Here is a 27,018-nt window from a genome sequence, read left to right as displayed (position 1 = left end):
GGGGGCTAGAGAAATGGCTCAGTGTTAAGAAACACTGGTTACTTTTGCCAAAAACCTTGGTTCAGTTCCTAGCACACACATGGTGGCTCACAAACACCCATAACTCCAGCTCCAGGGGATTTGATCCTTTTAGGCCTCTGTGGGCACGCATGTGGTGAACATACATATATACAGGCAAAATACCCAAACATAATAAAAAAATAACTCTAAAAATAAAAAATAAGTAAAATTCACTATTTAAAAATCTCAACTTCCTATTCTGAATACCCGTTGCTTTAGTCAGTGCTGGTGAAATCGTCAGACTACCAAACACCTTGTGCTGGTCAAAGAAAAGTTCCCAAAGGAGGTGGGACTTGGAGAATGAGCTACGAGGAAGCAGACGTGAGGAGTCTACACATTTCCAAGGAAACTCGGCAAATGCAGGAAGATATGGAGGGCAAGCAACGACTGGAGAAAGAAGAGACAGCAGACACCCTGTGAATCTTACCTTGAGAAGGGCCATACATGGCTTGTCACTGTTGGGACTTGGGGCACATATGGTAACAAGTACTCTCTTGTCTAAACACATCACTAATCTTTATTTTACAAAAGTATAAGTCTGATCTGAATGGGAAAAAAAAAAAAACCCTCACAACTGAGGGCTTAGAGAAGCAGTTCTCAGCCTTCCAAACGTTGTGACCCTTTAATACAGTTACTCATGCTGTGACAATCCCAAACTGTACAATTATTTTGCTGCTTTGTCAGAACTGTAATTTACTACTGTTATGAATTACAATGTAATATCCGATATGCAGGATATCTGATGTGTAACTCTAAAGGGTGCTGAGACCCGAGGTTGAGAACCACTACATGGAAAACAGACTGTGAAGCTAGGGGCTAGAAGTGAACAACTTACTTTTATACAGGAATTTACTTGTGAAAATGATGTGGACCCACTGACTTAATTATGGAGGCAACAATATAAAACTCACACCAACATAAAACCCAGCGTGAGAAGAGGTGACGTCAGGAATCGGAGGAGCTTTGGGATGGCGGGAAATTCAGGGTATGGCAGCAGACACGTGTAACTACAGGCCCTGGGAGGCTGAAACAGGAGTTATCTTGAGATGGGGCAGCCTGAGCTACACAAAGGATCATTTCTCAATATCCAACCCCCCCCCCCAAGAAACATCTCAAATAGCATCCAAGGTCATAAGGGGGAGGTGACACTGTCCAGGAGAAACACTCTCTTTTTATTTTCATTTTCAAATTTATTAATTTATAGTTATATTGAATATCCACAAGTTACTATTGCTTTTAAATGCATAAAACATTACAATCTACCTTTGTTGAGATGCGTATGATATCTCAACTTAAATGTGGAATACAGTACATGCGTTCTAAAGTGAAGACATAAATATTTACACTAAACTCTCTTCACTTTCTCGCTGTGCCAGAGACTGAACCCAGGGCCCGAGTAGTCACTAAGAGCTCTGCTGCTGAGCTACACTACCAGCCATTCGAAATGCGAACATTAGAACGCTAACACGGAAATGTATGTACTGTATGCAAGAGCTACAGACACTGTCGTGGGCACAGGATAAAGGAGAACAAAAGAATACCATTGAGTCAGATGACTAAAGGCCAGCTTGAGTCTCAGAAGGGACAGAGCTGGTGCCCAGAAACAGCAAATACATTTCAATTCCTCCATCTGCTGGAGTGAGACTGTAGCTCACTGGAACAGCAGTCTGATGTGGGATTCCCCTCTGTATGCTGTGAATATGCTTTATTACCATTGGTTAATAAAGAAGTTGCTTTGGGCCCCATGACAGCACAGAATAGGGCAAGGCAGGAATTCTAAGCAGAAATAGAGGAGGAAAGAAGGTGGAGTCAGGGAGACATTATGTAGCCCCTCAAGGAGAAAGATGCAAGCCACGAGCCAGAACCTTACCAGTGGAGTCTTGTGGTAAAATATAAAATAATAGATATGGGTTAATTTAAGATGTAAAAGCTAGCTAGAAATATGTTTAGGCTATTGGTCAAACGGTATTACAACTAATATAGTTTCTGTGTGATTATTTTGGGTCTGGGCAGCTGGGATCAAACAGTCTCCGACTACATCAGCCTGACTGACTGTCCTGCTTCCTAACTCAGAAAGCCACCATAGTTTGTGACAGAAAGTCACCATAGTTGGTGACAGCCGCCATAGGAGGTGACAGAGGCTGCCTGCCATAGGAGGTGACAGAGGCTGCCATAGGAGGTGACAGAGGCCGCCATAGGAGGAGACAGAGGCCGCCATAGGAGGTGACAGAGGCCGCCATAGGAGGAGACAGAGGCCGCCATAGGAGGAGACAGAGGCCGCCATAGGAGGAGACAGAGGCCGTCATAGGAGGTGACAGAGGCCGTCATAGGAGGAGACAGAGGCCGCCATATGAGATGACAGGAGGCCGCCATATGAGGTGACAGAGGCTGCCATAGGAGGTGACAGAGGCCGCCATAGGAGGTGACAGAGGCCGCCATAGGAGGTGATAGGAGGCTGCCATAGGAGGTGACAAAGGCTGCCATAGGAGGTAACAGGAGGCCGCCAGAGGTGGTAGTAGGCTTTCCTGGGATGCGGTCCATGCAGCTCAAGTAGTTGCAGAAGTGTTTACAATGGAGGACAGTCACAGAAGATCTTGGAGCTTCCATAGATACTGACCTGACTATGTTTCCATTTAACTTTTATTTAAATAATACCAATTAGGTTTTTTTTCTGTTATTAAAAGTGGTGTTAACTGAAGAAAATTATGAATATAGAAAAATCATGGAAGAAAACAAGTTTTGACCTCCATCAAATACAGCTACTGTCTCACATATTTCCATCCACGCTTTACTTAGAGACACACTATCTTTCCTAAGAGTATTCCACCACACATGCTAATTCTGGCCTTGATTCCTAAATTCTGTCCACTCTGAGGTGTTGCTAACAACTCACCTTCAACAGCATCGCTTTTCATACCCAGAACTGACAAGTGACACTCCCTTAGCTTATTCGAGCCACATTATCTTTCTTAAATTATTCTGAGAAAGCACTTTGCATACAGATATGCATGGGCCTCTGATAGATTACCAACAGCAAAAGCACCGAGACTAGACACACACACCACTCAGAGGTTCCTCAAAGCCGCAGAGCCAGGCCACTCTCCCAACACGGTGATAGACTTAGGCATGGGGAGTGCACTTACTGGTTCCAAGTATTTCCAATCTGACTGAAAAGAAAGCCACTTATGAGCTTACCGAGGGAAACATTTTCCATATTTTATGATTTGTTAGGTGTTATTATAACTGCTGTTGGTAGATAAAGCTTTAAAGTGTCAGTGATGGGAGCGATCTTTTCCTTTAAAGTTTGGCGCCAACAAAAACTCACATCTTTTCCTTTCTCTGCTGTCCCCTGCCTTCCTTTTTTCTAAGATACGGTCTCAAATTCCTAGGTTGATCTCAAACTTGCTTTTAGCTGAGGATGACCTTAAATTTCTGATTTTCCTGCACTTTCAAGCACAAAAAAAAGTGTGCCTCCACCCCCAGCTTATGTGGTGTTGGAGACCATGCAACACTGGGGAATTACCCCACCAAATGAGCTACATCTCCAACCTATAACTCATTCGTTTTTACTTTTTTTTTTTTTTTTTTGGACAGGGTCTCACTGTGTAATCCTGGCTGGCTTGGGACTTACTAGTAGTGCACACTGGCCTCAAACTCTCAGAGCCTGCCTCTGCCTTCCATGAGCATGTGCCACCATGCCGAGCCTGGTTTTTACTTTCATACTTTTCTCTGAAAGAGCAGCCAGTGCTCTTAATCACCGAGCCATCTCTTCAGCCCTCATATACAGTTTATTTTGGCACTTTAAATTATTTTCAAAATAATAAATTATCCAAACACCATATATTGACAAACCCAACTCATAACACAAACTCTGAATGCCACCTGCTATAGCATTCACCACACCATTTTAAATACTAAGGGATTTTGTTATTTCTTTTTTATTTTGAGTCAGGGTCTCACACTAAAGCTTACGTTACCTGCAAATTCACAGTAATCCTCTTGCCTCAGCCTCCCTAATGCTGAGATTACAGGCATGGTCCACATGCCAAAGCTCACACTAGCATTTACTATGAGGTCTTCCATTAACCTCAACTATTTGTCAACAAGGAAGGCAGTGTTTCAGAGAGATGACTGTGATAGTCACAAGTAGGATACTTGTTCATGTGGGGCTGCTGGACACTAGTGTAGGATGTGTGGGTTTTAGTCCTTGACTAAACAGAAAATTGGAAAGGTACTAGAAGTCTTTCTTTTGAAAACTCCACTCTATGTAGGGCTTTGCCATGGGGAGAGCTGGATGCTATAAGAACCTAAGCCCCTAACACAATCAATGTTAGGAAAGCATCATGGAGCATGCAAGGCTCTTGGCCTTTGATGATTGCTTGTAGTAAAGGATTAAGGCTGAGCACAAACTGTAAAGAAGCGAAATTAGAAGGACAGTCACAACAGTCTTACCAGTAAGGGGTGCCGATGAAAGACTTTCTCTTCGCAATGGTCGCTGTTATTTTTGCAGCCACACCAAAATCAGCTGCAAGGGAAAAAACACAGCAGAAAATTGGGTAGGGCCTTTTAAAAAAATTTTTTTTTAAATACAACCAGCATTTCACATTGGCACAGTCATCAATATTTTACGTATTAATGTGTATAAATTTAGTACCAGATCAGTTCATAACATACTCGATTTAAAAGAAAATTTGCCGAAATTTTACTAGAATTAAAACTATACTTCATTAAATTATTTTAATTACAAGTACACTGAAATTAACTTGGGGAAAAAGTGACAAAACTGAAAACATGGGAAAACATACAAAGCATACACCTGAATTCCTTTAATCCTAAAACAGTAGAAGGTTATTAATTTGTTGCTACTTTTTAGAAATTTTTTCTATGTATATAAAATTTTATAGTTGTTGTTAAACATGGTAATAAAAATTAAATACATTATTTAGTTCATTTTTGCCATTTAATAAATCAGATTTACTCATATTTCCATTAATATTAATGACATGATGAAAAATATTTCACGGGCTTATATTTTTCTACCATAAGTAATATGATTAATAGCTTTATGAATATGGGTTTTTTATGTATAAGATTAATTTCCTTGAGTAGAATTTTACTCCTTCAGGAATAAAATCAGTATATCATAGGGAGTGATCATTATGATTATATATATATAAATTAAACCTATTCAAACTTAAATATTATTTAATATTTTTGGTAAAAAATTTAAGAATTCAAAATAACATACCTAATTTTACATCACCATGGTCTGTTAATAAGATATTTGCACCCTAAAACAAAAGCACAAACACTATTAAACTAGCATCATAAAATTTCTTTCAAAGCTCAGCAATGTAAATATATTAGATGAACTTACTTTGATATCTCTATGCATTTTGCCTTTAGTATGCAAATAGGCAAGACCCTGAAGGTAAAAAAGAATATGCATTAGCAAGACAGTATCAAATGTCTACCTCAATTATGGAATAAGAAAAACCAGACAGCCTTTTCCAGGGGGTAAGGGGTTCTTTTACTAGTTAACGGGATTGTAATGTAACTCACTTTCCGGTAAAATTGGAAATGTTTTACCAAAGCAGCAACGTCACAATTAAGACAAAGAACGTGCGATCACGCCCCAAAGAGTTCTCCTGCTGTGCTCTTTGTAACTTCGCATCCCATCAGCACTGCGTGTCCCTACACCAGGTCCCAAAGCTATCCGGCTATTCTTCCTGCTTCGCCTTTCCACGGGGTTCCAGAATCAGCTGGTCAGTTTCACTGCTGCTCCCACAACCCCGGACAGACAGGTCGGTATGTAAGCTAGACTGGCCTCAAACTCAGGATTCTCCTGCACCAGGATCCTCGCTGAGATCATAGACGTGGGCCACCATGCCTGACAGGCTTGCTAATTTCTTTAACAACAAAAAAGGGTTCAACTGGAATTGGGGTTCTGTCTGGGGAGAACCGATACCTTCTGAGCACTAAGCTCCTACCCCATGGAACAGCACAGTTATCTGCTCAGTTAGGCCTTTAATTCTCTCAGCTATTGTGTGGTTTTAGCACACAAGTGTCTATGTTCTTCTGCTGTATGTATTCCATGAGAATGTCACATCCCTTATGCTACTGTACGTAGTTTTCTCATTAAACTTTAATTCCTAATTCTGAAATGCACTTGACTTTTGAAAAGCCACCAGAGGCGTGCCAGTGCTGGTTCAGCTAACTTGTTTGCTCTAGTGGCTCCTGTAGCCTCCCTCCCGTTTTCAATGGTAATGATTATGCAGCCTTGGGAATGAAGAGCTCTGCTTGCTATTTTCAAAACTAGATTCCTTTTTATTTCATTCTTTTTTCTTTTCACACTATGAGAAGCCTGGACTACAAGGCTGGAGTGGACATCTTTGTCTTGTTGTATCAGGAGAAAGGAAGACATGACCACAGCATTTTCATAAATACTCTGCATTGAGTTAACCAAATTCCTTTCAAATGTGCCATGCCTGGATGTTTACATTTTATTTTTTTAAGTCAACTTCCAAAGCAGCCATTTTCCTTCCAGCTTTTCCTACATTTTGAGTGTTGGCTGGGCTCCTCTCTTTCCTGTTTCCTGCCACCCCTCCCCACTCTTCCATTTTACCTTCATATGTACAATGTTCTCCTCCCCAAGCCCTTCACTCTCAGGGTTCCTTCCCAGTTTCCTGGTCTCTTTAGAGGCCATACCCACATAAACACATATATAAAGACCAGAAGCTGGGGCCCACATACAAAAGCGAAACATGCAGTATTTGTCTTTCTGTATGCTCAGAAAGTTATTGGGAATAAGTGCTGGATTTCACTAAATGTTCCTGCTGACCATGCAGCTTTCTCTAAAGTTTATTCAGGGTCATTTACTGTAAATGAACACGACTTTCTAGGACCATACACTTTTTATATAGTATCTGCTTTTACATCTTGTTGGATTACCTTGGGAACTTATTTAAATAGCTTTTGTGTATGTTGCTGTATGTTTTATGGCATAACTGCCTTTAAGTGATTTGTGGAATTTCAAATCTTGTATCTCTCCACCTTCCCATTCTTTTTAAAAGTGATTTATTTTTATTTTATGTGCATTTGTGTTTTGCCTGCATGTATGTTTGTGTGAGGGTACCAAATGACTTGGAGCTGGAGTCTAGACAGTTCTGAGCTACCAGGTGGGTGCTGGAGGTCCTCTTAAAGAGCAACAGTGCTCTTAACCACTGGGCTATCTCTCTGGCCCCTGCCTTCTGACTCTTGATCCACATGAAACTATCATCACTTATTTTACTTAGACATGATATAGCTGTTATAATACAACAATTAGCTCTGTTGTAAAATCTTTTCAATATAAACTATTTTTTTACATTTTTAAAAATATATTTATCTACACGGTTACCATGGATAACAACATAGTAGTCACTTCTTTGAGCACAAATATATTTTAATTTTGCACAGAGAATTTTCCTGCATTCTGAATGGATGGCCCCACCGGGACCTTTTACAAACCTGAAGACATTTTGTTATGGTTTGCATCTGATGAGATGTCCCTCATGTGATCATTTGTATGAACAACTGGTTCTTTGAGACACTGAGACTACCCAGTCAAAGCGAGATACTGGGACCTTGAAGGTCGTATCCTCCTGAGGTTCTGGCCCAAGCTCTCGGCTTCCTGATCTGCCAAGATGTGCAGGAGCCATGCTGCAAGCTCCCAGTGCCACTGTGCTTTCCGCGCCATGACTGACTGCACTTTCTGCAACTGTGAGCCATCGGAGGGCCCTCCTCCCTTCCTTCTGCCTGTCACAGGTACGGTGAGACAAGTAATGTCTCACTATCTTTAGTCTTTATTTCCTCAGGTACTGAATTCTCGACTCACATTTCTTTCCTCGTCCCACTGTTCCCACGAATACCTGTCGGCATCCCAACATCCTCTGCTTGGTTTTTTTTGTACATGTTGTATCTTTTCTTCCAAGTCAGTGGTTCTCAGCATATGGGGCGTGGCCCCTTTGGGGCTACATAGCAGATATCCTGTACCTCAGATATTTACATTATGATTCACATCAATAGCAAAATTATAGCTATGAGTAGCAACAAAATAATTTTATGGTTGGGGTCACCATAACAGGAGGAACTGGTGTGATTTTCCTGTTTCCTGACTTCAGAGCGTGCTGAATGTTCTCGACTGGCAGGCCCAGTTCTCACTGATGTCGGAACTTCTGCTCTACTCTGGCCAGCACAGCGTCTGCACAGCTTTGGGGTAGCTTCATTGATTTCTTTCCTTCTTACGATGGTTTTTCCATGCCCAATAATCCTTAGATGACCAATATCATACAGTACTTTGAATATTGTGTATTTTTGGACTAAAAGAAAACCCTCCAATACTCTGCAGTATCCTGATCTGGACATTTTAGCGGCCTTGTCTCCCTGCTCTCATCGTGGGCTCTCCCATGGTCTGGACACATGCCCACACCTTCACGGACAACAAGCTTTCCTTGCTTGTTTACTACTCCTCAAGACTTCCTGTGATGACCTCCTGGATCATTTTGTGAAAACCACTGATCCGTGTACTGTCTGGGGAGCTAAGGTAACCACTACTCTCTGTTACTCCATCCTGACCAAATGCAGAAGTCGAGTAGCTTAACAGAACTTTAAAATGGAGTAGATTTCAGAGGTCATTGCTTGTAAAGCCTTGTTTCACGCCAAGGGAGCCAGAACCGTGGAAGGCTGAAGCCAGTCACCCGGCCTGACTATAAATCCACCTCATAGTTCTTTCTCTATTATTTAGCACTCTATCTGTTGCTTAAAGAAATGAAGACCTTCAGAAACTAAAACTAATTTGTTAGTTATTCTTTGATATCAGCTTATGATTAGGTTTGCATTTTATTAACAATATATTTCTATTAGGTATATATTGTGGAAATTTGTTCCTAGTCATTCCTCCTACTTATATACACAGATCAAAAACAAACAAAGATTGAAAATATTTGAGAAAAAATATACATAAAAGCTTCTTTGTTGTTACTCCTGAACAGCAATGTGGCAATGACTCACACAACATCTACGGTACAGCAGTTATTGTAAGTGATCCACAGGGGATCTCAAGTACACAGGAACATGTGCACAGGCTACCCATAAATATTACGTCCTTTTATGTGAAAGACTTGAAGCTATAGATGCTAGTATTCTTGGAGGTCCTGGAAACAATCCCTTAGGTACTAAGGATGGTCTCACATACAAGGGGAATTTACTTGCATTTATCTCACAGTATACTGAGAATAGTACATCCTGGAGCACAAAGCTATGCACTTTATAAACTGATGACAAGTTTTCTTGGACGTCATCAATTTACGTTCATTTTAAAATAACAACTGCATGTACATGCAGAAATCAATTTCACTTCTAAACAAACTACACAATCTAGAAAGCCTCTGAAGAGAAGCCCCACTGAACAACTATCAGCCATAACCCCCTCCATTATTTCCATTTAACCTCCACGCCTCATTTAAATGTCTTAAAGGAGATGAACAACATGATCACTAATTTTTGCAATGAGTCATCTTTCAGAGACTGAAATCAAATGTAGAATGTCACAGGTGCTCTGCCTCTAGTGCAGACACACTTTATGGTATTAAAGCTCTCACAGGCTCTGAAGTAAGCAGAGGCATGCTTTATTTTACTTTTCGCAAAGGCATGCTTCTAATTTGTTAATGAAACTTAGGAAAGCGAGTTCTGCTAGCAATGACCTGGATTAATGACACACAGAAGTAAGATATGGCAGAAGCCACCATACTTCTGTGGGAGCATTCTGTTCACAGCCATAAAGTTTGGGGTGAAGGTTAAACAAGTCATTAACTGACAGGTCCACAGACTCACTCAGGGTAAGCAATTCATAGGTATAATTTTCCTTATTTGGTAGCAACCCATGCCACTGAAGTCCACTACCACAGATGACCATCAGTATCAAAAAATAAAATAAAATAAATGCGATCATTGAGCTTCTCAATGGCTGTTTGAATAAATTCTTGTACATCATTCATGGAAAAGTTAGTAGCTTTACAAAATTAAAACATGGAAACTGGACTGGGATATTATTATTATTATTATTATTATTATTATTATTATAGCTCTTTAGATTTTGGGCAAACCATCATTCACAATTAATAAGTATGAAACTGCTGCCTCTCTAGCTACTTAAGCAAATACATTACCTGCAACGTCTCTCTGCATACATAGGCTATTTGTAATTCAGATAATGGTCCAGTAACTAGAAAGAAAGAACAAAAAAACTCATTGTCACTGGATGCTAATGTTAAACTGTCTAGCTGCAAAACAATGAAGCAGCGTACAACTTCTGCTTGTGTCACTGGGTGACTCCTCCTCTGACTACAAAGCAAACAGCATCTGTGTAAGGAATGAAGCACTGAGTATTTAAAGTCTATTTTGAAAATTAGAGGTTTATTCCCTGACAACTCTGGACAGTGAAAATGTACAGTGTCCTTATGTGCAAAGCTTATCACAAGAGCCATAGTAAAGCCAAGGCTGGAGGCTAAACAGTCTCAGAAACGGGCAAGAGCTGGGCTGCCCGTATGTGAATTACATGTCTAGAGGCACAGAGAAACGTGCTGGGACTCACTGATGAGTATCACACATTTTTAGAGTTTGAGGTACTCTTTCTAGTATAATTAATTCTTCACACATCTCTCAGAAGAATAGTGAGACTTGATCCAGTATCTTACTAAAGAGTCAAAAGTAACCAGATTATTTCTGGAAAGCAGACCTTTCTCTAATATGAAATATAAAATCCCTTTGCAACTATCTAGTCAGTGGCTTCCGAATAGTGCTCTTCAGTGTGTGAGAAGAAATCTGGGGTTCTGCCTGCTGATGGTGAGATTCAAACTAGAACTGACCAGAAGTCTCTGCAAAGAGGGTACCTCACTGCAGCATCTGGTTGCGGGCTGGCTTCATCTACTCGGGATTACAAAGTTTGATTTTTATACATTGATGAAGTAGTAATGCAAGAAGTGATGCCATTTTACTAATAGCATCTGACTGGCATATGTGCACACACACACATCCTTCTTAAATCAAGTCTCACTACATAGCCCGGGCTTGCCTGGAACTCACTTCTCTCTATGTGGATCAGGATGGCCTCAAACCCAGAGATCTGCCTATGTGCAGACAATTTTTTTTAACTGTGCTTTTTTAGAATACTACTTAAAGGAATAATACTCCTTAAGTTCAATTTAACTAAGAAAAATTATAACCAGGTTTTAATTTTGCATGTGTCTGAGGAAAGAAAGAATAATATTAGAGAGTAAATCTACTCAAATCATTCCCCTTGTTATCTAGAAATGTCAAACAACAACCATAAAAGCCAAGGTAGAGCTTAAGATGTAAAACTGTATTAACAGTACCATGATAAATATCTTGAAGGGATCCGCCACCGCAGTATTCCATGCAAATCCACAGTTTTTCCCTACTACAATGAGAGAGAAAGAAAATTACACCAGCCTGTAATTCTCAATTGCTGACGTCCACATGTTCAGCCCCACAGCCTCACTCTCAGCAGGATGCTCTGCGGAAGGCAACAGAAGCCGCCAGAGCAATCCTTCCTCAACACACACCAGAGCACATCAGTTTCAGCTTTGTGTCAATCTGAAAAAGGTTAGGACATGATCTGTTTTCTGTTATCATTGTTCATAATGATCCATTAAGGCTGCCAGACAAGGCAGGGCCACAGAAACAGAGGTGCTAGTGTGAGCACAGCAGGCAGATGGCAGTGCGCCCTACTGGATTTAGAATTCTGGACAATGTTTTCAGCATGCACAGTGAAGGCCTTGACACAGAGGGAGAGACGGGAAAGAAAGAGACTATGAAAACTAGATCAAGAGATGGCGCTTCTGGATTTTTACCTGAGATAGCTCCCAAAGTAGGCTACGATGTTGCAATGCTTACATTCTTTAACCATATATATTTCTTGTTGAATCAAAGAAAAATCATCACCTGAAAAACAGAATAAGTTGGTCACCATGTTACTCCAAATACGACAAAATGCGAGAAGACTATTTTGCAGCTGTTGGAAGGAATACTCTGTAGTTACCTGTCATGCCCATTTGATCTGTGGTATGGTTTATGTTTTTTATCTGTACGTTATATACATTATGTAACCTCATGCACGCTAGGCTGCTCCCACCACTGAGCTTCATTCATCTCTTGGCTAACATTTTTGTGGTGGTCTACACGTTAATGAAAGTGGGATAATGAAGTCACCCACTACTTTGATTTGAGCAGAGAGTGAGAATTTGTGTGCATGCCTTTGAAGTTCAATGTTGGGTATCTTCCTCTATCTCTTTCCATTTTCTTTTTTTTTGGGGGGGGAGGGGTTAAGACCAGGTTTCTCAATAGCTTTGGAGCCTGACCTGGAACTAGCTCTTGTAGATGAGTCTGGTCCTGAACTTGCAGAGATCCACCTGCCTTTGCCTCCTGAGTGCTGGGATTAAAGGTGTGTGCCACCATCGCCTGGCTTCCACTTTTTTTTTTTTTTTTTTAAAACAAGGTCTCTTACTGAACCCGAAGCTTGCTGACTAAGCAAGGTGAGCTTGCCCATGACTCCCAGGGGTGTTCCTGTCTCCTTCCCCCAGTACTGGGGTATAGGCACACTACCAGCAACAGCTTCTTTTATGTGGATGCTAGGGCTTCAAACTCAGGTACCCACTCTAGGATGACAAGCAATTTACCCACTGAGCCTACCTCCAGCCTCAGAGTCACCACTACTATTGTATGAACTTCAGTGTCCCAATATGTACAAAAGTGTTTGTTTTATGTAGTTGGGTCCAACACTCACACTCAATATATATCTATTTACGATCATATCTTCAAGCTGGACTGTTCCTTTGTTACTATAACATGAACTTCTTTGTCTCTTTTGACTAATTTTAGTTGACTTTGCCAAACATGAGAACAGAGACTTTTATTTGCTTTCAGAGTCCAACTGCTTGGCACATCTACACTTTCAGTTCATGTGCATCTTTTCCAGGGAGGTGAGTTTCTTGTGGACAGCCACCAGTTGGTTCTTGCTTTCTAGTCTGTTCATCCAGCCTGCACCTTTACTTTCTCTCTTTAAAATCACTCACAACAGTGGGTTTCCTTAGGGCACTCCCATGAGCCTATCGTGGCACTTTATTCATGTTTGTTCACACGTTACCATCTCTTGTTCTCCCACCATCCCAGCATGTTCCAACTGGCCCCTTCCTCTTCCCAAATATTACCTCTTTGTTTTCAACACACACACACACACACACACACACACACACACACACACACCTCTATCTCTGTTAAATCTAGATTTTACATATGACAGAATACATGTGATTTTTATCTTTCTAGGTTTGGCTTAACTTTGCTTAACGGAATCAGTGCTTGTATTTATTTAAATTACATTTGAGTGTATGTATGTGTATGAGTACACCTGCACACACATGTGGAGATGAGAAGACAACTTTGTAGAGTCAGGTTCTCTCCTTCCACCATGTTGGTTCCAGGGACTGAGCTCAGATCATCAGGCTTGGCGACAACTGTGTTAAACCATCTCCTGGTCCTGGCTCAGTGTTAAATGTCTAGTTCTTTAACCTAATTGGTTAGGCTTATTCTTAGTTTGGCTTTCCCTAATTTCTTTCTCAGCATGCTCACTGCTGGTTCATAGGAAAGGCAGTGGTCTGTATACTGGGGTATACAGGATGCAGGATGTAGGCTACTTCTACTCCTGTAGAAGTGGATTTTAAGTTGTATTCTCAAGTTGAGTTTCATCCTATTCAGGCCATTTTAAGGATGAGATTAGTTAGCTGAGAACCACAGAACTCGTTATCTCTGGTTTCAGCAACCTTCTCCTTTCCACCTGTGTATTTGCAAGGGCTCTGACTTTAGCACTCTCTACAATTCCCGGATTATTGCATTTATGCTGAACACACCTTTAAGGACCCCCGCTAGCCCTCTACTAGCTGACCCCAGCTCTTCTAAGATGATGCTCCTCCCTTCAGCATGAGCTATTGCCTGTGCCAAATCATCTGGCTGCTGAGGGCACGGGTGGACAACAGGCAGAGGCAGCACTTATCTACAACCTGGCAGGAGACCAACTGTAGTCCATTGAAAATTTCAACTATGAAAAATGAGTCTGATTTTAGTTATTAGCAGAGTCAATAACTCTGTTATATACAGAATCTGGATATATAAATACTCTAGAATCTAGAACTCTGGAATTTAGAATCAAAAGCTATGAGCTACTCTGGCTACAGTTCTCTGAAAACCACATGACTGAGTAAGTCCTGATAGCGAAATGGAGAACTCCCCCAGATAAGCCTTTGCTGATAAGGGCAGTTGCTGGCCACACCAAAGTGGAACAGAGAGCACTGGAAGCCAAGGATGCCACGTGATTTTAATCCTGATCTCTTTCAGCTCTGGAGACCCCCAGAAAAAGCGTGACCCACATCAGCCAAGAAGGGAGCTCATCAGGTGTCAAAGGGGGATGGACACTCTGCATACTACATGACAGACTCTGGGACCAGTCCTCATTTGAATAACTAAATGACTAAAAGCCAAGACTGGCTTAAATCCTTTTGAATAAATTAACATATTTCATTATTTCCATAAGGTATTTATAAAGGAAAGCAAGACTTCTACTTATCATTTCATCAAATATTATCTGATTTATGCTTGTAAGATCTACTGTGTATATATTTTGTTGTTCACAGGTTAAAATTATTAACATGATGCTTCTGAACTACAGAGAGCCACTACAGCATGTCCTTCCTATAGAGCCATCAATAATGGAGCTATCACTTTATAATAAACTTTCTGTGGTTTAGTCTGTATTATTGTAGCTACATTAATGTATATATTTTGTCACTATAGAGAAATAGAAAATTAAAATTGTCATAAATTTACTTCCATTTCTTTAAGTATGTAATTATGAGGTTCCTCCTATCACATCCATGAATGGTACTTTTATGCCATCGTCTAACAAGACTATTTTCAGCCAATAATAAAGTGAGCACTGTTAAGGTCATTACAACTCACTTCAAAAACTCCCAAACTGAAAAGGAAAAAGTGAGTCAAAATGAATTAAAGACCCAAACATAACTCATAACTCCTTAAAGAAATCCTAGTAAAACACAACAATGGATTTAGCAATTTACTCGGTATGACATCAAAAGCATAGTTAAAGTGAAAAAAATACAAGAATACAATCAAACTTTAAAAATTCACATTTATCAAAGGACACAATCAACAGACTAAGAAGCAGCCTGTGGAATGGAAAAATGATATGTAAAAATGATCTATCTGATAAGGGGCTAATATCCATAACTTATAAAAGGCTCCAATAATTCAACAACTACCAATCAAATAACTTCATCAAGCAACAGGCAACAAAATTAACATTTATCCAATGATAACAAATATTAATAGCCATATGAAAATATGTAACAACATTAATCAGAGAAACACAACTGAAAACCACAAAAAAATATCACTAAGTTCACAAAGATGGGCTGGGTTTGTTTTTTTTAAGGAACAGTAGGGATATAGAGAAGATGGAACTCTTGTGCCCACTGCTGAGATCATAAAATGTTGCATTTACTACAGAAAACAATAAGGTAGCGCCTTAGAAATTTAAAATAAGAACTATTATATGATCTACCTACTTATATAGTAATCAACTTCTAAGTATACATCCAAAGAGTACAACTGAAGTCTCAAAAAGATACATGCATGCCCATGGTCATAGCAATACACAAGGAAGTATAAATGTATGTACACACACACACACACACACACACACACACACACGTACGTGTGACTTTAGCTTGTGCCCAGCTGATATAAACCAATGAGGACAAGCAGAAAGAACTCTGAACTGCTGGGCTCTGTCTTTATCCTTTTAGGGAGCAAAAATTTGAACCCAAGTTTCCATGCTTGCATGGAAAATGGTCTTACCTGCTGAGCCATCTCTGCTGCCCTAAAATAAAATTTATGATGTTCATGTGTGCCCTGAAATGTATTATTAATAATATTGACATTCCCCTAGTTCAGAACTGAAGTATCCAAACAATGAAGAAGGCTACAAATATTTTATAGTATAGAGTTTTAAAAATGAAACCTGTGGGCCAAGACATGTCTCAGTAGTTAGGAGGGCATGCTGCTCTTCCAGAGGACTGGCGCTGTTAAAGTACCTGCAACTCCAGCTCCAGGGGGTCTAATGCCTTCTGTCATCCTTGGGCACCAGCACATACACATACACACAGAAGAGATTAATTTTGTGTTGAAACTATGGGCCTAGGAAGATAGCTCAGCAAATAAGAGCATTTGCTGCACAAGTGTAAGGACCCGGGTTCTCATAAGGACCTGGGCTCCCAGAACCCACATAAAAAAGCAGATGTGGTCATGCACATGCTTTAACCACAGTGCTGGGGTGCAGGGCAGAGACAGGCGGGCTGGAGCTTTTGGGCTGCCAGTTTAGCTCCAGGTTCAGTAAGAGACCCTGTCTCAAGGGAATAAAGGACAGAATGAGGACAGGCACCCCCCTCCCACCTCTCTCTCTCTCTCTCTCTCTCTCTCTCTCTCTCTCTCTCTCCCTCTCCCTCCCTCCCTCCCTCTCTCTCTCTCTCTCTCTCTCTCTCTCTCTCTCTCTCTCTCTCTCACACACACACACACACACACGAAAAAAATAAAACTGCATCCTAAAAAGAAAAAATAAAACTGTTTAGTTTTCTTAAAGGTCATTAAACTTTGAAATAGAGTTTCAAAACACAAGAATGTATCACTGAACTAGGACAGCTGATGGTTTGTTCTAGCCACATCTGTAGTAAGAAGACTGCTTGTTCATTTCTCAGCTGCCCAGACTCCAAAAATAATCATACAGAAACTATATTAATTAAATCACTGACTGGCCCATTAGCTCTAACTTCTTATTGGCTAACTCTTACATATTAGTTTAACCCATTTCTATTGTCTGTATATCGCCATGTGGCTGTAGCTTGCCAGATAAAGTTCCGTCTAGCATCTGTCTCTGGTGGCAGCTCCATGGCTTCTTTCTGACTCTACCTCCTTTCTCCCAGCATTCAGCTTAGTTTTCCCCACCTAACTAAGTTCTACCTTGCTATAGGCCAAGTCAGTTTCTTTATTCATCAACCAATAAAAGCAACAAGGACCTCCCATACCATTTCCCCTTTACTGTTTAAACAAAAAGGAAGGCTTTAACTTTAACATAGTAAAATTACATATAACAAAACAGGTATCAAGCAAGAACTACAGTTACAATATTTATATCTACTTTATCTTTTATCATAACTAAGGAAAACTATAACTATTCATTCTTCAACTCCACCAAAGTCTCCAGAAGAATATAATATTACCTAAGTAAAAACGAAGTATATTGTAAGCAACTTCCAAAACTCTAGAATTGACAGAGACATCAACTTTGAAATGATGATGTCTACAGAATGTTTTTAAACATCTGAATAAAGTACTAGGAAAATTCATTGGCATGTCAGTGTGTTTTTGAGTTAACATTTCCAAAGTCTGCTACAAAAACATGGAAACTACTATCTACTTTGTCTTTACCAACAATGCTGAAAGAAAAAAAAACATTGATTTTGCTCAAAAATTTATCATGAAAAGAAAGTAACAAAAGTTGTAAGAATTCCTTTTGAAAGAAAATTTTAGACAATAGTGCTCTGGCCTTTTAAGGAATGAAAGGGGGAAAATGAATACAGGAATACCTAGGCAACACATGAAGTAAACAACGCTGGCAGAGTCCAGTGGAGAAGCTGAGAAAAAACAATACTTGAATAAAACCAACTAAAAACCAACAGAAGCACTGAAGGAAGCAAGTAAACCACCGGTTATGAGCACAAATGCACATATACATAAAACAGAGAAGAAAGATGCCCAAACACAAACATGTCTGCAAATGGCAATGCACAGGGAAGGGGAGGGCACTGTGAATAGCTGGCACTATTCTTCTGAATCTTCTCTTTCTCTGTAATCAGACATTTTTGTCAAAGACCAGCTTCTCCTGCCTGCCTGTTACCAAATTCCCAGCAGCTACTTCCAAAATTACCACACAGAGGCTTATTATTATTTATAAAAGCTCGGCGAACAGCTCAGGCTTGTTACTAGCTAACTCTCACACTTAAATTAACCCATGTTTCTATGTATGCTTTGCCATGTGGCTTGGTACCTTTTCTTAGTACTGCATGCCTATCTTGGTCTCTCTGCATCCACCCTTCTCCTTCCCATAATCATCCTTAGTTTGGTTGCCCTGCCTATATTTCCAGCCTGGCAACTGCCAATCAGTACTTTATTAAACCAGTTTCAATGACAAATCTTTAATGTGTACAAGAGAATTATTCCACAGAATTTCCCCCTTTGTGCCTAATTAGAAAGGAAGGTTTAATTTTAATATAGTAAGATTATATGTTTCTATACACTGTGATTATGCATTGTTCCCATTGGTTAATTAAAAAAAAAAGCTGTTTGACCAATAGCTATGCAGGATAGGGTTAGGCAGAACAATCAAACTGAGGACACAGATGAGGAGGGGCAGAGTGGAGACATGAGAACCCAGTAAAAGCCACAGCCACATGGCAATACATAGATTAACCGAAATGGGCTAATTTAAATGTAAGAACTAGTTTGTAATAAGCCTGAGCAATAGGCCAAACAGTTGTGTGATTATTTGGGACCCTGTGGTCAGGACATAAAAGCTCCGCCTCCATTTACATATGGCATCCAACATGGGGTTGAAATTTCCACATAAAACTTGACAGAGCTTACAAAAGGATTTTAGACACACAGGAAAGGATTTAAGCATGCTTCTTGGTAGCTGCATTTTCCTGGGTGGGCTCTGTTTGCTGGCGGTGAACAGATGAACAGCTCCTTTAAGATGGCTTCCTTGCTCAGTGCTGGCAGCACAGACGGCTCTTTAAGGAGCACATAAGGTCCCAATAGATCAGCCCCACTGTCACAGTGGGTGGGTACACCCCTCGTGGTCCTGACTTCCTTGCTCATGTTCTCTCTCCTTCTGCTCCTCATTTGGACCTTGGGAGCTCAGTCCGGTGCTCCAATGTGGGTCTCTGTCACTATCTCCATCCATCGCCAGATGAAGGTTCTAAGGTAATATGCAAGATATTCATCAGTATGGCTATAGGATAGGGTCATTTCAGGTTCCCTCTCCTCAGTTGCCCAAGGTCCTAGCTGGGGACATCTCCCTGGACACCTGCGAGCCCCTCTAGAGTGGGGTTGGTGGGGGTGTGCTGCATGCTACTTAGTACTGCTTAGTACTGCTTCCCAGTGTTGGGGCAGTGAGCCTGACTCTAGCTGGTATCCCCACCATGGGACTAGAACTGAGGAGGATGAGCCAACTACTAGGCACTAGCGCCATTCACTAAGTTAAGCAGTACAGGCAGCTAATACAGCAGTTTTAAGATCTGTCTCATGTGATTAAAAAACAATACAGATATACAATAGGAACAGATTCAGACAAAAAGGTCTCTAAACAGGTTCTACTGTGGGTTTTTTTGTTGTTGTTGTTGCTGGTTTTTGTTGTTGTTGTTGTTTTGTTTTTTCGAGACAGGGTTTCTCTGAAGCTTTAGAGCCTGTCCTGGAACTAGCTCTTGTAGACCAGGCTGGCTTTGAACTCACAGAGATCCGCCTGCCTCTGCCTCCCTAGTGCTGGGACTAAAGGCGTGCGCCACCATCGCCCGGCTTAAGAAAGAAAGAGAAGGGTAGAAACAGTAATAGACTAAAAAAAAGATTTAAAAATAATAAAATTCTTAAAAAGGAAATAAAATAATAAAAAAATATACAATAGCCACGTAAAGATTGAAAATATACAAAGAATCTGTATTATGTGTATTATGTTTTCTTTGGATTTTTTGACTGTTAATGAGTTAAGTACTGAGAGACTTTTAATTTTAAAAGCTACTAAATTAAAGCAATCTATATATTTTTAAAATGTTACTTTGGGAAAGAGAGGTTTTGCTTTGTTTCCATAGGAAACAAGAAACTGTGGATTCCTTCCAGGTTAATATGGTTTAATTGAGGAAGATGCCCTGAAAAATCTTTGATGGGAACAGCTAGCCCAGATGGTCCAATGTTTCCTAGCATCTCTGTTTCTGTTTCTTCTGAGTTCTACATCCAGAACAGCTTCACGGCTGCTCTTGATCATAATTCTAAATTTTCGCAGGGTCCCTCAAAGATCACTAGTGCCCACTAAGCAGCAAGTAGTAGTCTGGGGAACTATGCTCGGATTCCCCAAATAATGTTTATAAATGTTTGTTTTCATTTAATGGGGGTTGGTTACAAATTGCTATTGGTCATAGTCAATCCTTCTAAAGAAGAAAGGGGATATGATATAAAAATGGGAGAAAAGGGCAGATTATTGAATTTACTTTAATCTAAAAAACATCTGTTAGTCTCAAAATACTTCACATTGGTTTGGATTCAAGTCTGTTATTTCAAAGCTCCATAAACCATCTTCTGATAAAACTATATAATGTTTCTCCCAAATTATAAGCAGCAAAAAGAAAAGAAATTCCTAGCCATTAAAAAACAAACTTACAGGAAAGATTAGGAACAAAACAAGAAAATAAACACAAAAAGTCATATACTAGAAGCAAGATCTAACATCCTCTAAATAATAATACGTTCATGGACTTCTATTTGTTACAAGGGGAAAAATTCCGATTAAGTTACAAAATAAACAAGTTATAACTTTTCCAAGTAAATGCCAACAAAACAAAACACAAACAGACAATAAAACTGCAATGACTAAGACATATTAACGTACAAAATAGAGCACGGCAGTGGAGGCGCACACCTTTAATCCCAGCATTCAGGAGGCAGAGGCAGATGGATCTCTGAGTTCGAGGCCAGCTGGTCTATAGAGAGAGTTCCAGGACAGCCAAGAAACCCTGTCTCAAACAACAACCTCCTGCACAAAAGCACAAAATGCTAGGCCTAGATATGTTAGGTTGACTCAGTGGAACGGGAGACATAAGTCAAACATGTAAAGGGGGTTAGCACTATCATAGCTCACCAAGGCTAACGTGAGGGAGGGTGAGGAGAGCACGGACTGAACGCCTGAGGACAGAGCTCAGGAGCCACAGGAAAAGCAGAAGCCACTGACCAATATGAGCAAACGCTGCATCATACATTAGTTCCCGTGCTCTACCCCTCCCCCCCCCCGTCAGATACAAGTTCAGGCCCTTGCCCTGTTGCTCTCGTCTATATTCCTATACTCTAAACGGATCTCCCATGAACTAAGAAACCAACAAACAGCTGCTTAGAAATGAAGATGTAATCATGACTTTTATGAGCTAACTGACAAAACAAAAATACATTAAGCAAATAAAGTCAAAGGTGAGGTGGGCAGAACCAACACACACAGGTCAGCCAACTCTCTGTCTGCCCCTAAAGCTTAATATGCAGTATAGAACACACCATCCTAAAATCTGGAAGCCTGGAGCCAGATTCATAAGTATCAGTAACATGTGCACATGTAAAAATAACTTTGAAGATGTGAGAACTAGCAGGAATGACGTCAGTTCCCTAGGGCGGCCAGAGACAAGACTGTAGACTTAAGAAGTTCCTCTGCGGTCAGGCACAGTAAGTGGAAGACAGCCGTAGGTGTAACTACTCGGGAAGCTGAGGCAAATAGGGAGACTCCTGTCTCCTGAACATAACAAACAAAAAGACTTAATGTTACTGTAAAATAAATAAATAGACAAAAAGCAACCATTTGAAAAATAAAAGAGGATTTTAATAGATAATAAAAAGTTATTTTGCTCAAAACCAGGATGTCACTGAACCTGAACTGGGAGGCAGAAACCCATGTATTATGACATAAACCCAGCTAACACACTTCAAGTCTGCCCATAAAGAACGCCTCTGCAGGAGTGGCTGGGGAAGCTGTTCAGCAGTTTGAAGAACAAACACACACCTGGAGCTTGCTTACTGTTTAGAACAGAAGTGTTCTGATGGACTAGATATTTAAATTTGGAAGGAGACAACTATTAGAAATTTCAATTCATATTTTTTTAAGAAATATAATTATCTGACAGAAAGGGCTAAAACGGGAAAGAAGAGAACAAAGAAAGGGAAGACTGACAAGAGAGAAAATTTGGGGACTGAAAAGGTAAGAACAAAGCTTCCAGATGTGGAGAGCCGTTAGCGCAGCGTGTAGATGACATCTAACAACCAGTAACAAAGACAAATTACCTGATGGTGCAGGCAGAGATGACAGGTAATCAACTAGATATAAAAATGGTTGAATATTGACTGGCTCACTAGATAAAGTGTTGGGGACTGTGGACCCCCAGACCCTGAATTTCCTGTGACCCCTTGCCTGCTGGAGTAAACAACTTGTTTTCCAATGCTTGCAGCTACTCTGAGCGCAAGACCCTCAGGAGTTCCTGATGGCAGGGGAGTGGTTTCTGGTCGGTTTGGCTGGGGCGTGGCTATCAGTTAATGATCCCTATATAAGCTGCCCTGGAACACAACAAAGGGGGCATTCTTGTTTCAAGGATGACCTGGGTCTCTGTCTGTGTGTGTCAATCTCCAGGCCCTTGCCCGTCCAGTTGGCTCCAGTTCAGTCCCGTAGTGCAGGCAGTGAGCTACAGGTGTAGGACCGAAGTGACGTAGTACAGGTGCTACAGGACTGTAGTGCACACATAGTAGTACGGATGCTTTACAGTAAAGTGTTTGCTGCACAAGCCTGAGAAACGAAGTCCAAATCCCCAGAACCCGTACAGATGTGGTTACATGTGTCTATAATCCTGGTGCTACAGTGAGACAGTAGTGGAGACAGGAGAACCCCCAGAGGCTCCACGGAGAGCTCTGCTGTATACAGTGGTGAACAATTCAGGCCAAACTACATACACACACACACACACACACACTCACACATGTGCACATGCTCTAGTGCACATGTACATACACACATCCAAACAAAATGGTGCAATTCTAAGATCACGTCGTCAGTATTTTCTGAATGAGGGAAAGTTTAAACATTAGTCTATAAGTGACCTCTAATATGAAACCAAGGACTTTTACAAAACAAGGAAGTGAGAATTCCAGTCTTTCATAGTTTTAATTTATGACCCCACATTTAACCACTAAGCTAAACACCACTATCCATGATATAGATCTTTTTGATGGCTTGTCACCTTATATACTTACATAAACTTTATTGATTTGAGCTCATTGATTCACCTAGTCTACCTAGCCAGCTTGCTCCAGGATCCTTGCTCTGTCTTGATAGTGCTGGGATCACAGTAAGGCCTCCACTCCCACCCAGCATTTGAGGGTGCTAGGGATCCAAACACTGGTCCTTATGTTTGCAAGGCCAGTAACTGATCTAGTGAGGCATCTCTACAGCTTTGATTTTTTTCTTTTTATTAAATTGATTTTCTACACTATTCACAACACATAATTTACTGATAAGTGAGGCTTACAGGTTTTAAAGATATACTATTAATGTCAATTATCATGAAAAGTAAAGCTATGCACAAGTCAGGCAGTGCAGAACCCAGCCCCGTGTGCTCTCTGTGGGCAGCAAAGGGGTAAACATCTGTGCTTCCTCTTAGAGCCCAGCCCAGAACTTAGCTCTCCTCAGTCCTTGCATAAAATGAGATGCATTCACTCAAAGGACTCCTCCAGTCAGGTCTGCTCATGGTCCCATCTACTTAGTCAGTGACATTTTGGAGATCAGTCTATACTTATCACATGGTATAGTAAGAGAAGTCTGAAATATCACAATTTCTGCCAGAGGACAAGGTAGGTTGTGTTCTTTCACAATTTCAGACGTGTACACGGCGCAGTCTGGTCATTCTCCGCCCACCTTCTGTTTCTCTCCCTCCACAACCACTCCTGTCCCCTGCCTGCAATCTCCTCCACTATTTACTAGTTTTGGTTTTATTTAGTATCCCCCCAGAGTTTAATTAGGGCTGCCTCTGTGACTTCTAATTACATTTTAACAGCTAAAGTTGAAGTTAAAATGTTCACTATAATGGCAAAAGAAAATTATTTTGTCACTGTGAGTCAATGAAGCTTATAATTTTTGAACACACCCATCTCAAATTCCCTTTAACAACAAAAGTATCACATTAAAAGTGACTTTGACTATCTTTGATGCAATTTAATATGATTATATTGGAGACATTTTATTTACCTAGAAGAACACATAAAGATTTATTTTAGGAAGATTAAAAAAAAGGAAAGAAATAAAAAATATGCATGTAAGTCTTATAACTATATAAAAAACTACTCAAAAATATATGAAGTATTTTAATAGATACCCACAACAGGCAGGGCTCGCTCGCGCTCTCTCTCTCTCTCTCTCTCTCTCTCTCTCTCTCTCTCTCTCTCTCTCTCTCTCACACACACACACACACACACACACACACACTATGTATGCATGTATGTATATACACCCGCACACAATGTATGCATGTATACACACACACACACACAAACACACACACACACTTATATAAATACCAATACCTACCAGGCTCCAACTTGATGATTTTCACTGCAGCTAATTCTCCTGTATGTACATTTCTGGCCTAAAAATGAAAATAGAAAAATTCAAGTTCGTTAGGTATATAAATATTACAAGATACTATCCTTAAAAACTGCTTATCAATCATGCTTTTAACAAAATAAAACCCCAAATCTTTTTCCAGTAAAATGGATATACTCATTTTCTCATTAAAGAAAAATATAAAAAGCCGGGCGGTGGTGACACACGCCTTTAATCCCAGAACTCAGGAGGCAGAGGTGGGTGGATCTCCATGAGTTCGAGGCCAGCCTGGTCTGCAAGAGCTGGACAGGCTCCAAAGCTACACAGAGAAACCCTGTCTTAAAAAAACAATCAATCAATCAATCAATCAATCAATAAGACACAAAAGTCTTTTTTAAAGTTACTTTAGTCCCACTTCTCAAAACAGCTGTTTAAATATTTTAGTATATTTCCTACAATATTTTTCTGTATATGTGAGTTATTTTCTCAGTATTATTTCTCAGAAAAAAGCTAGAGCTAAATGGGGGAAATAATTCCAGTGTTCTATTGCACAATACAGTGACTACAGATAATTATGTGTGTACATTAAATAGATTTTGTTTCCACAAAGAAATGACAAACGTTTCAAGTGACAGGTAGGCTCACCCTAACTGTGCACATGCAGCATACCCACCTGTCAGTCCTGCCCTCATAAGCATGAACGATTATCATGTGCTGGCATACACAATGAACAAATAAGCTGAGCACCATGCCACAAGCTGTAGTCCTAACTACCGGGAGGCAGAAATGATCACTTGAACTCAGGATCTGAGACCAAGCTGGCAGCACAGAGTGATAAATTTTACAATGAATGAATAAGCAAATAAAATTTCCACACAGCCAAAACCACAAAAACAAAACCTTCATGTTTATTCTATACTATAATCATAACCACGAGCCACTAAATGAAAAATAAATCTAGGGGCTGGAGAGATGGCTCAGAGGTTAAGAGCACTGACTGCTCTTCCAGAGGTCCTGAGTTCAATTCCCAGCAACCACATGGTGGCTCACAGTCATCTGTAACAAGACCTGGCGCCCTCTTCTGGTGTGTGGGAAGCAGAATGTTGTACACATAATTAATAAATAAATTTAAAAAAGAAAAAGAAAAAGAAATCTAAACGATTCATATCTAAGTACCAGAGAAAAGCAAGCTTTCCCGTGCTTCCTCCCCCATGTATACAAGCATGTGGCTGTCTGTGCACACGTGTGATAGAAGACGATGACCTCATGAGTTTTCCACAACATGTACAGTGCTGCCTAATTTCCACCAACAGGATACATATTTACCCAACTCACTTCTGTCGTCCACCTAGGATTTTAACAAGAGGAGTAAATATATATCATAACTATGTCTTCCCATAGCTTTGATGATTGTTTCCTTCACACAAATCCATAGTAAAAAAATCACTATTTTATAATGATCATGGACAAACTACAAATAGTGCTACAGTGAAGATCCTTGCAAATATTTTAGCATGTATCAGTTTATCAATAAAGTCACTTAGACATGGAATTCTTAGCTCAAAAAAAATGTGGCTTAAAATGTCTATGCTCCCACATTGCTCTAAGAACTGTTCGACACAGGTTTGAAAGAGGAAAAGAATCTGAAAAAAGGAGCCATAAAAGCATACTTTGTCCTTATGTGTCCATATGGTATCTAACATAATGCTGATGTGAAAAATGGAACTTATACTCATCACTTTGGATGATATATGCATTCTACCAAGACCTAGTGTACATACACACTTTTATTGCTTTAAAAATATACTTCCTACCTGCTATACATAAGTTTCTATTCTAAAATAGATCATATAATAGTTCATTTTCAGTTCTTACTATATCATGATGTTATATGTCTTTATTGATTCTAAACATCTTTTCACTATTTAAATTATTTCTTCTAAATGGTTTCTAAGATAACAGAATTTCCTGTCAAAGCTTATGAATAAAAGCTGTTTATATAAACTGTTAAAACAGAATAAGAACATTATATTCTTATCATTAATATCAGACCTCATTTTCACTGTGACCAGTTGCATTTTGTATGTGAAAATGAATTACTGATAACACTTTTACCTATTATATTAGATTTAAATGTCAACTTTTGGTATAAAAATAAGTACTATACAATAAAAGAGGCTGAATCGGACAAATCACATCATCAGAGAAATAAGAAAAAGAAAAGGGACTCAAAGAACAAAGATTCAGGGAGGAGAATGCTAGCAGAGATGCCTTCAGAATGAGCCAGAGGCTGAGAGTGAATGGTGGAAGGATGGGAAAGACAGACAGACAGAAGGGAAGACAACTATCCAACGTCGAAGGTCCTGAGGTGATGAGAG

The 27,018-nt window shown here is 40.0% G+C and overlaps 1 protein-coding gene across 1 annotated transcript in view; it reads right to left on the bottom strand.

Annotated features, from left to right (window-relative positions):
• Positions 1-27,018, bottom strand: part of Map4k5 (mitogen-activated protein kinase kinase kinase kinase 5) — an 89,720-nt gene that overhangs the window by 45,976 nt on the left and 16,726 nt on the right. The window contains exons 2-8 of the mRNA XM_057782219.1: positions 24,626-24,683; positions 11,973-12,063; positions 11,475-11,539; positions 10,269-10,324; positions 5,438-5,485; positions 5,309-5,351; positions 4,513-4,585 (exon numbers count right to left, since the gene is read on the bottom strand). Of these exons, the coding sequence (XP_057638202.1) occupies positions 4,513-4,585; positions 5,309-5,351; positions 5,438-5,485; positions 10,269-10,324; positions 11,475-11,539; positions 11,973-12,063; positions 24,626-24,683 (434 nt within the window). The remainder of the gene's footprint in view (positions 1-4,512; positions 4,586-5,308; positions 5,352-5,437; positions 5,486-10,268; positions 10,325-11,474; positions 11,540-11,972; positions 12,064-24,625; positions 24,684-27,018) is intronic.

Source organism: Chionomys nivalis, chromosome 10 (assembly GCF_950005125.1).
Source record: "Chionomys nivalis chromosome 10, mChiNiv1.1, whole genome shotgun sequence".
Lineage (NCBI taxonomy): Eukaryota > Metazoa > Chordata > Mammalia > Rodentia > Cricetidae > Chionomys > Chionomys nivalis.
Note: the sequence above shows the minus strand (reverse complement) of the source record. Positions and strands in the feature narration are given on the sequence as shown.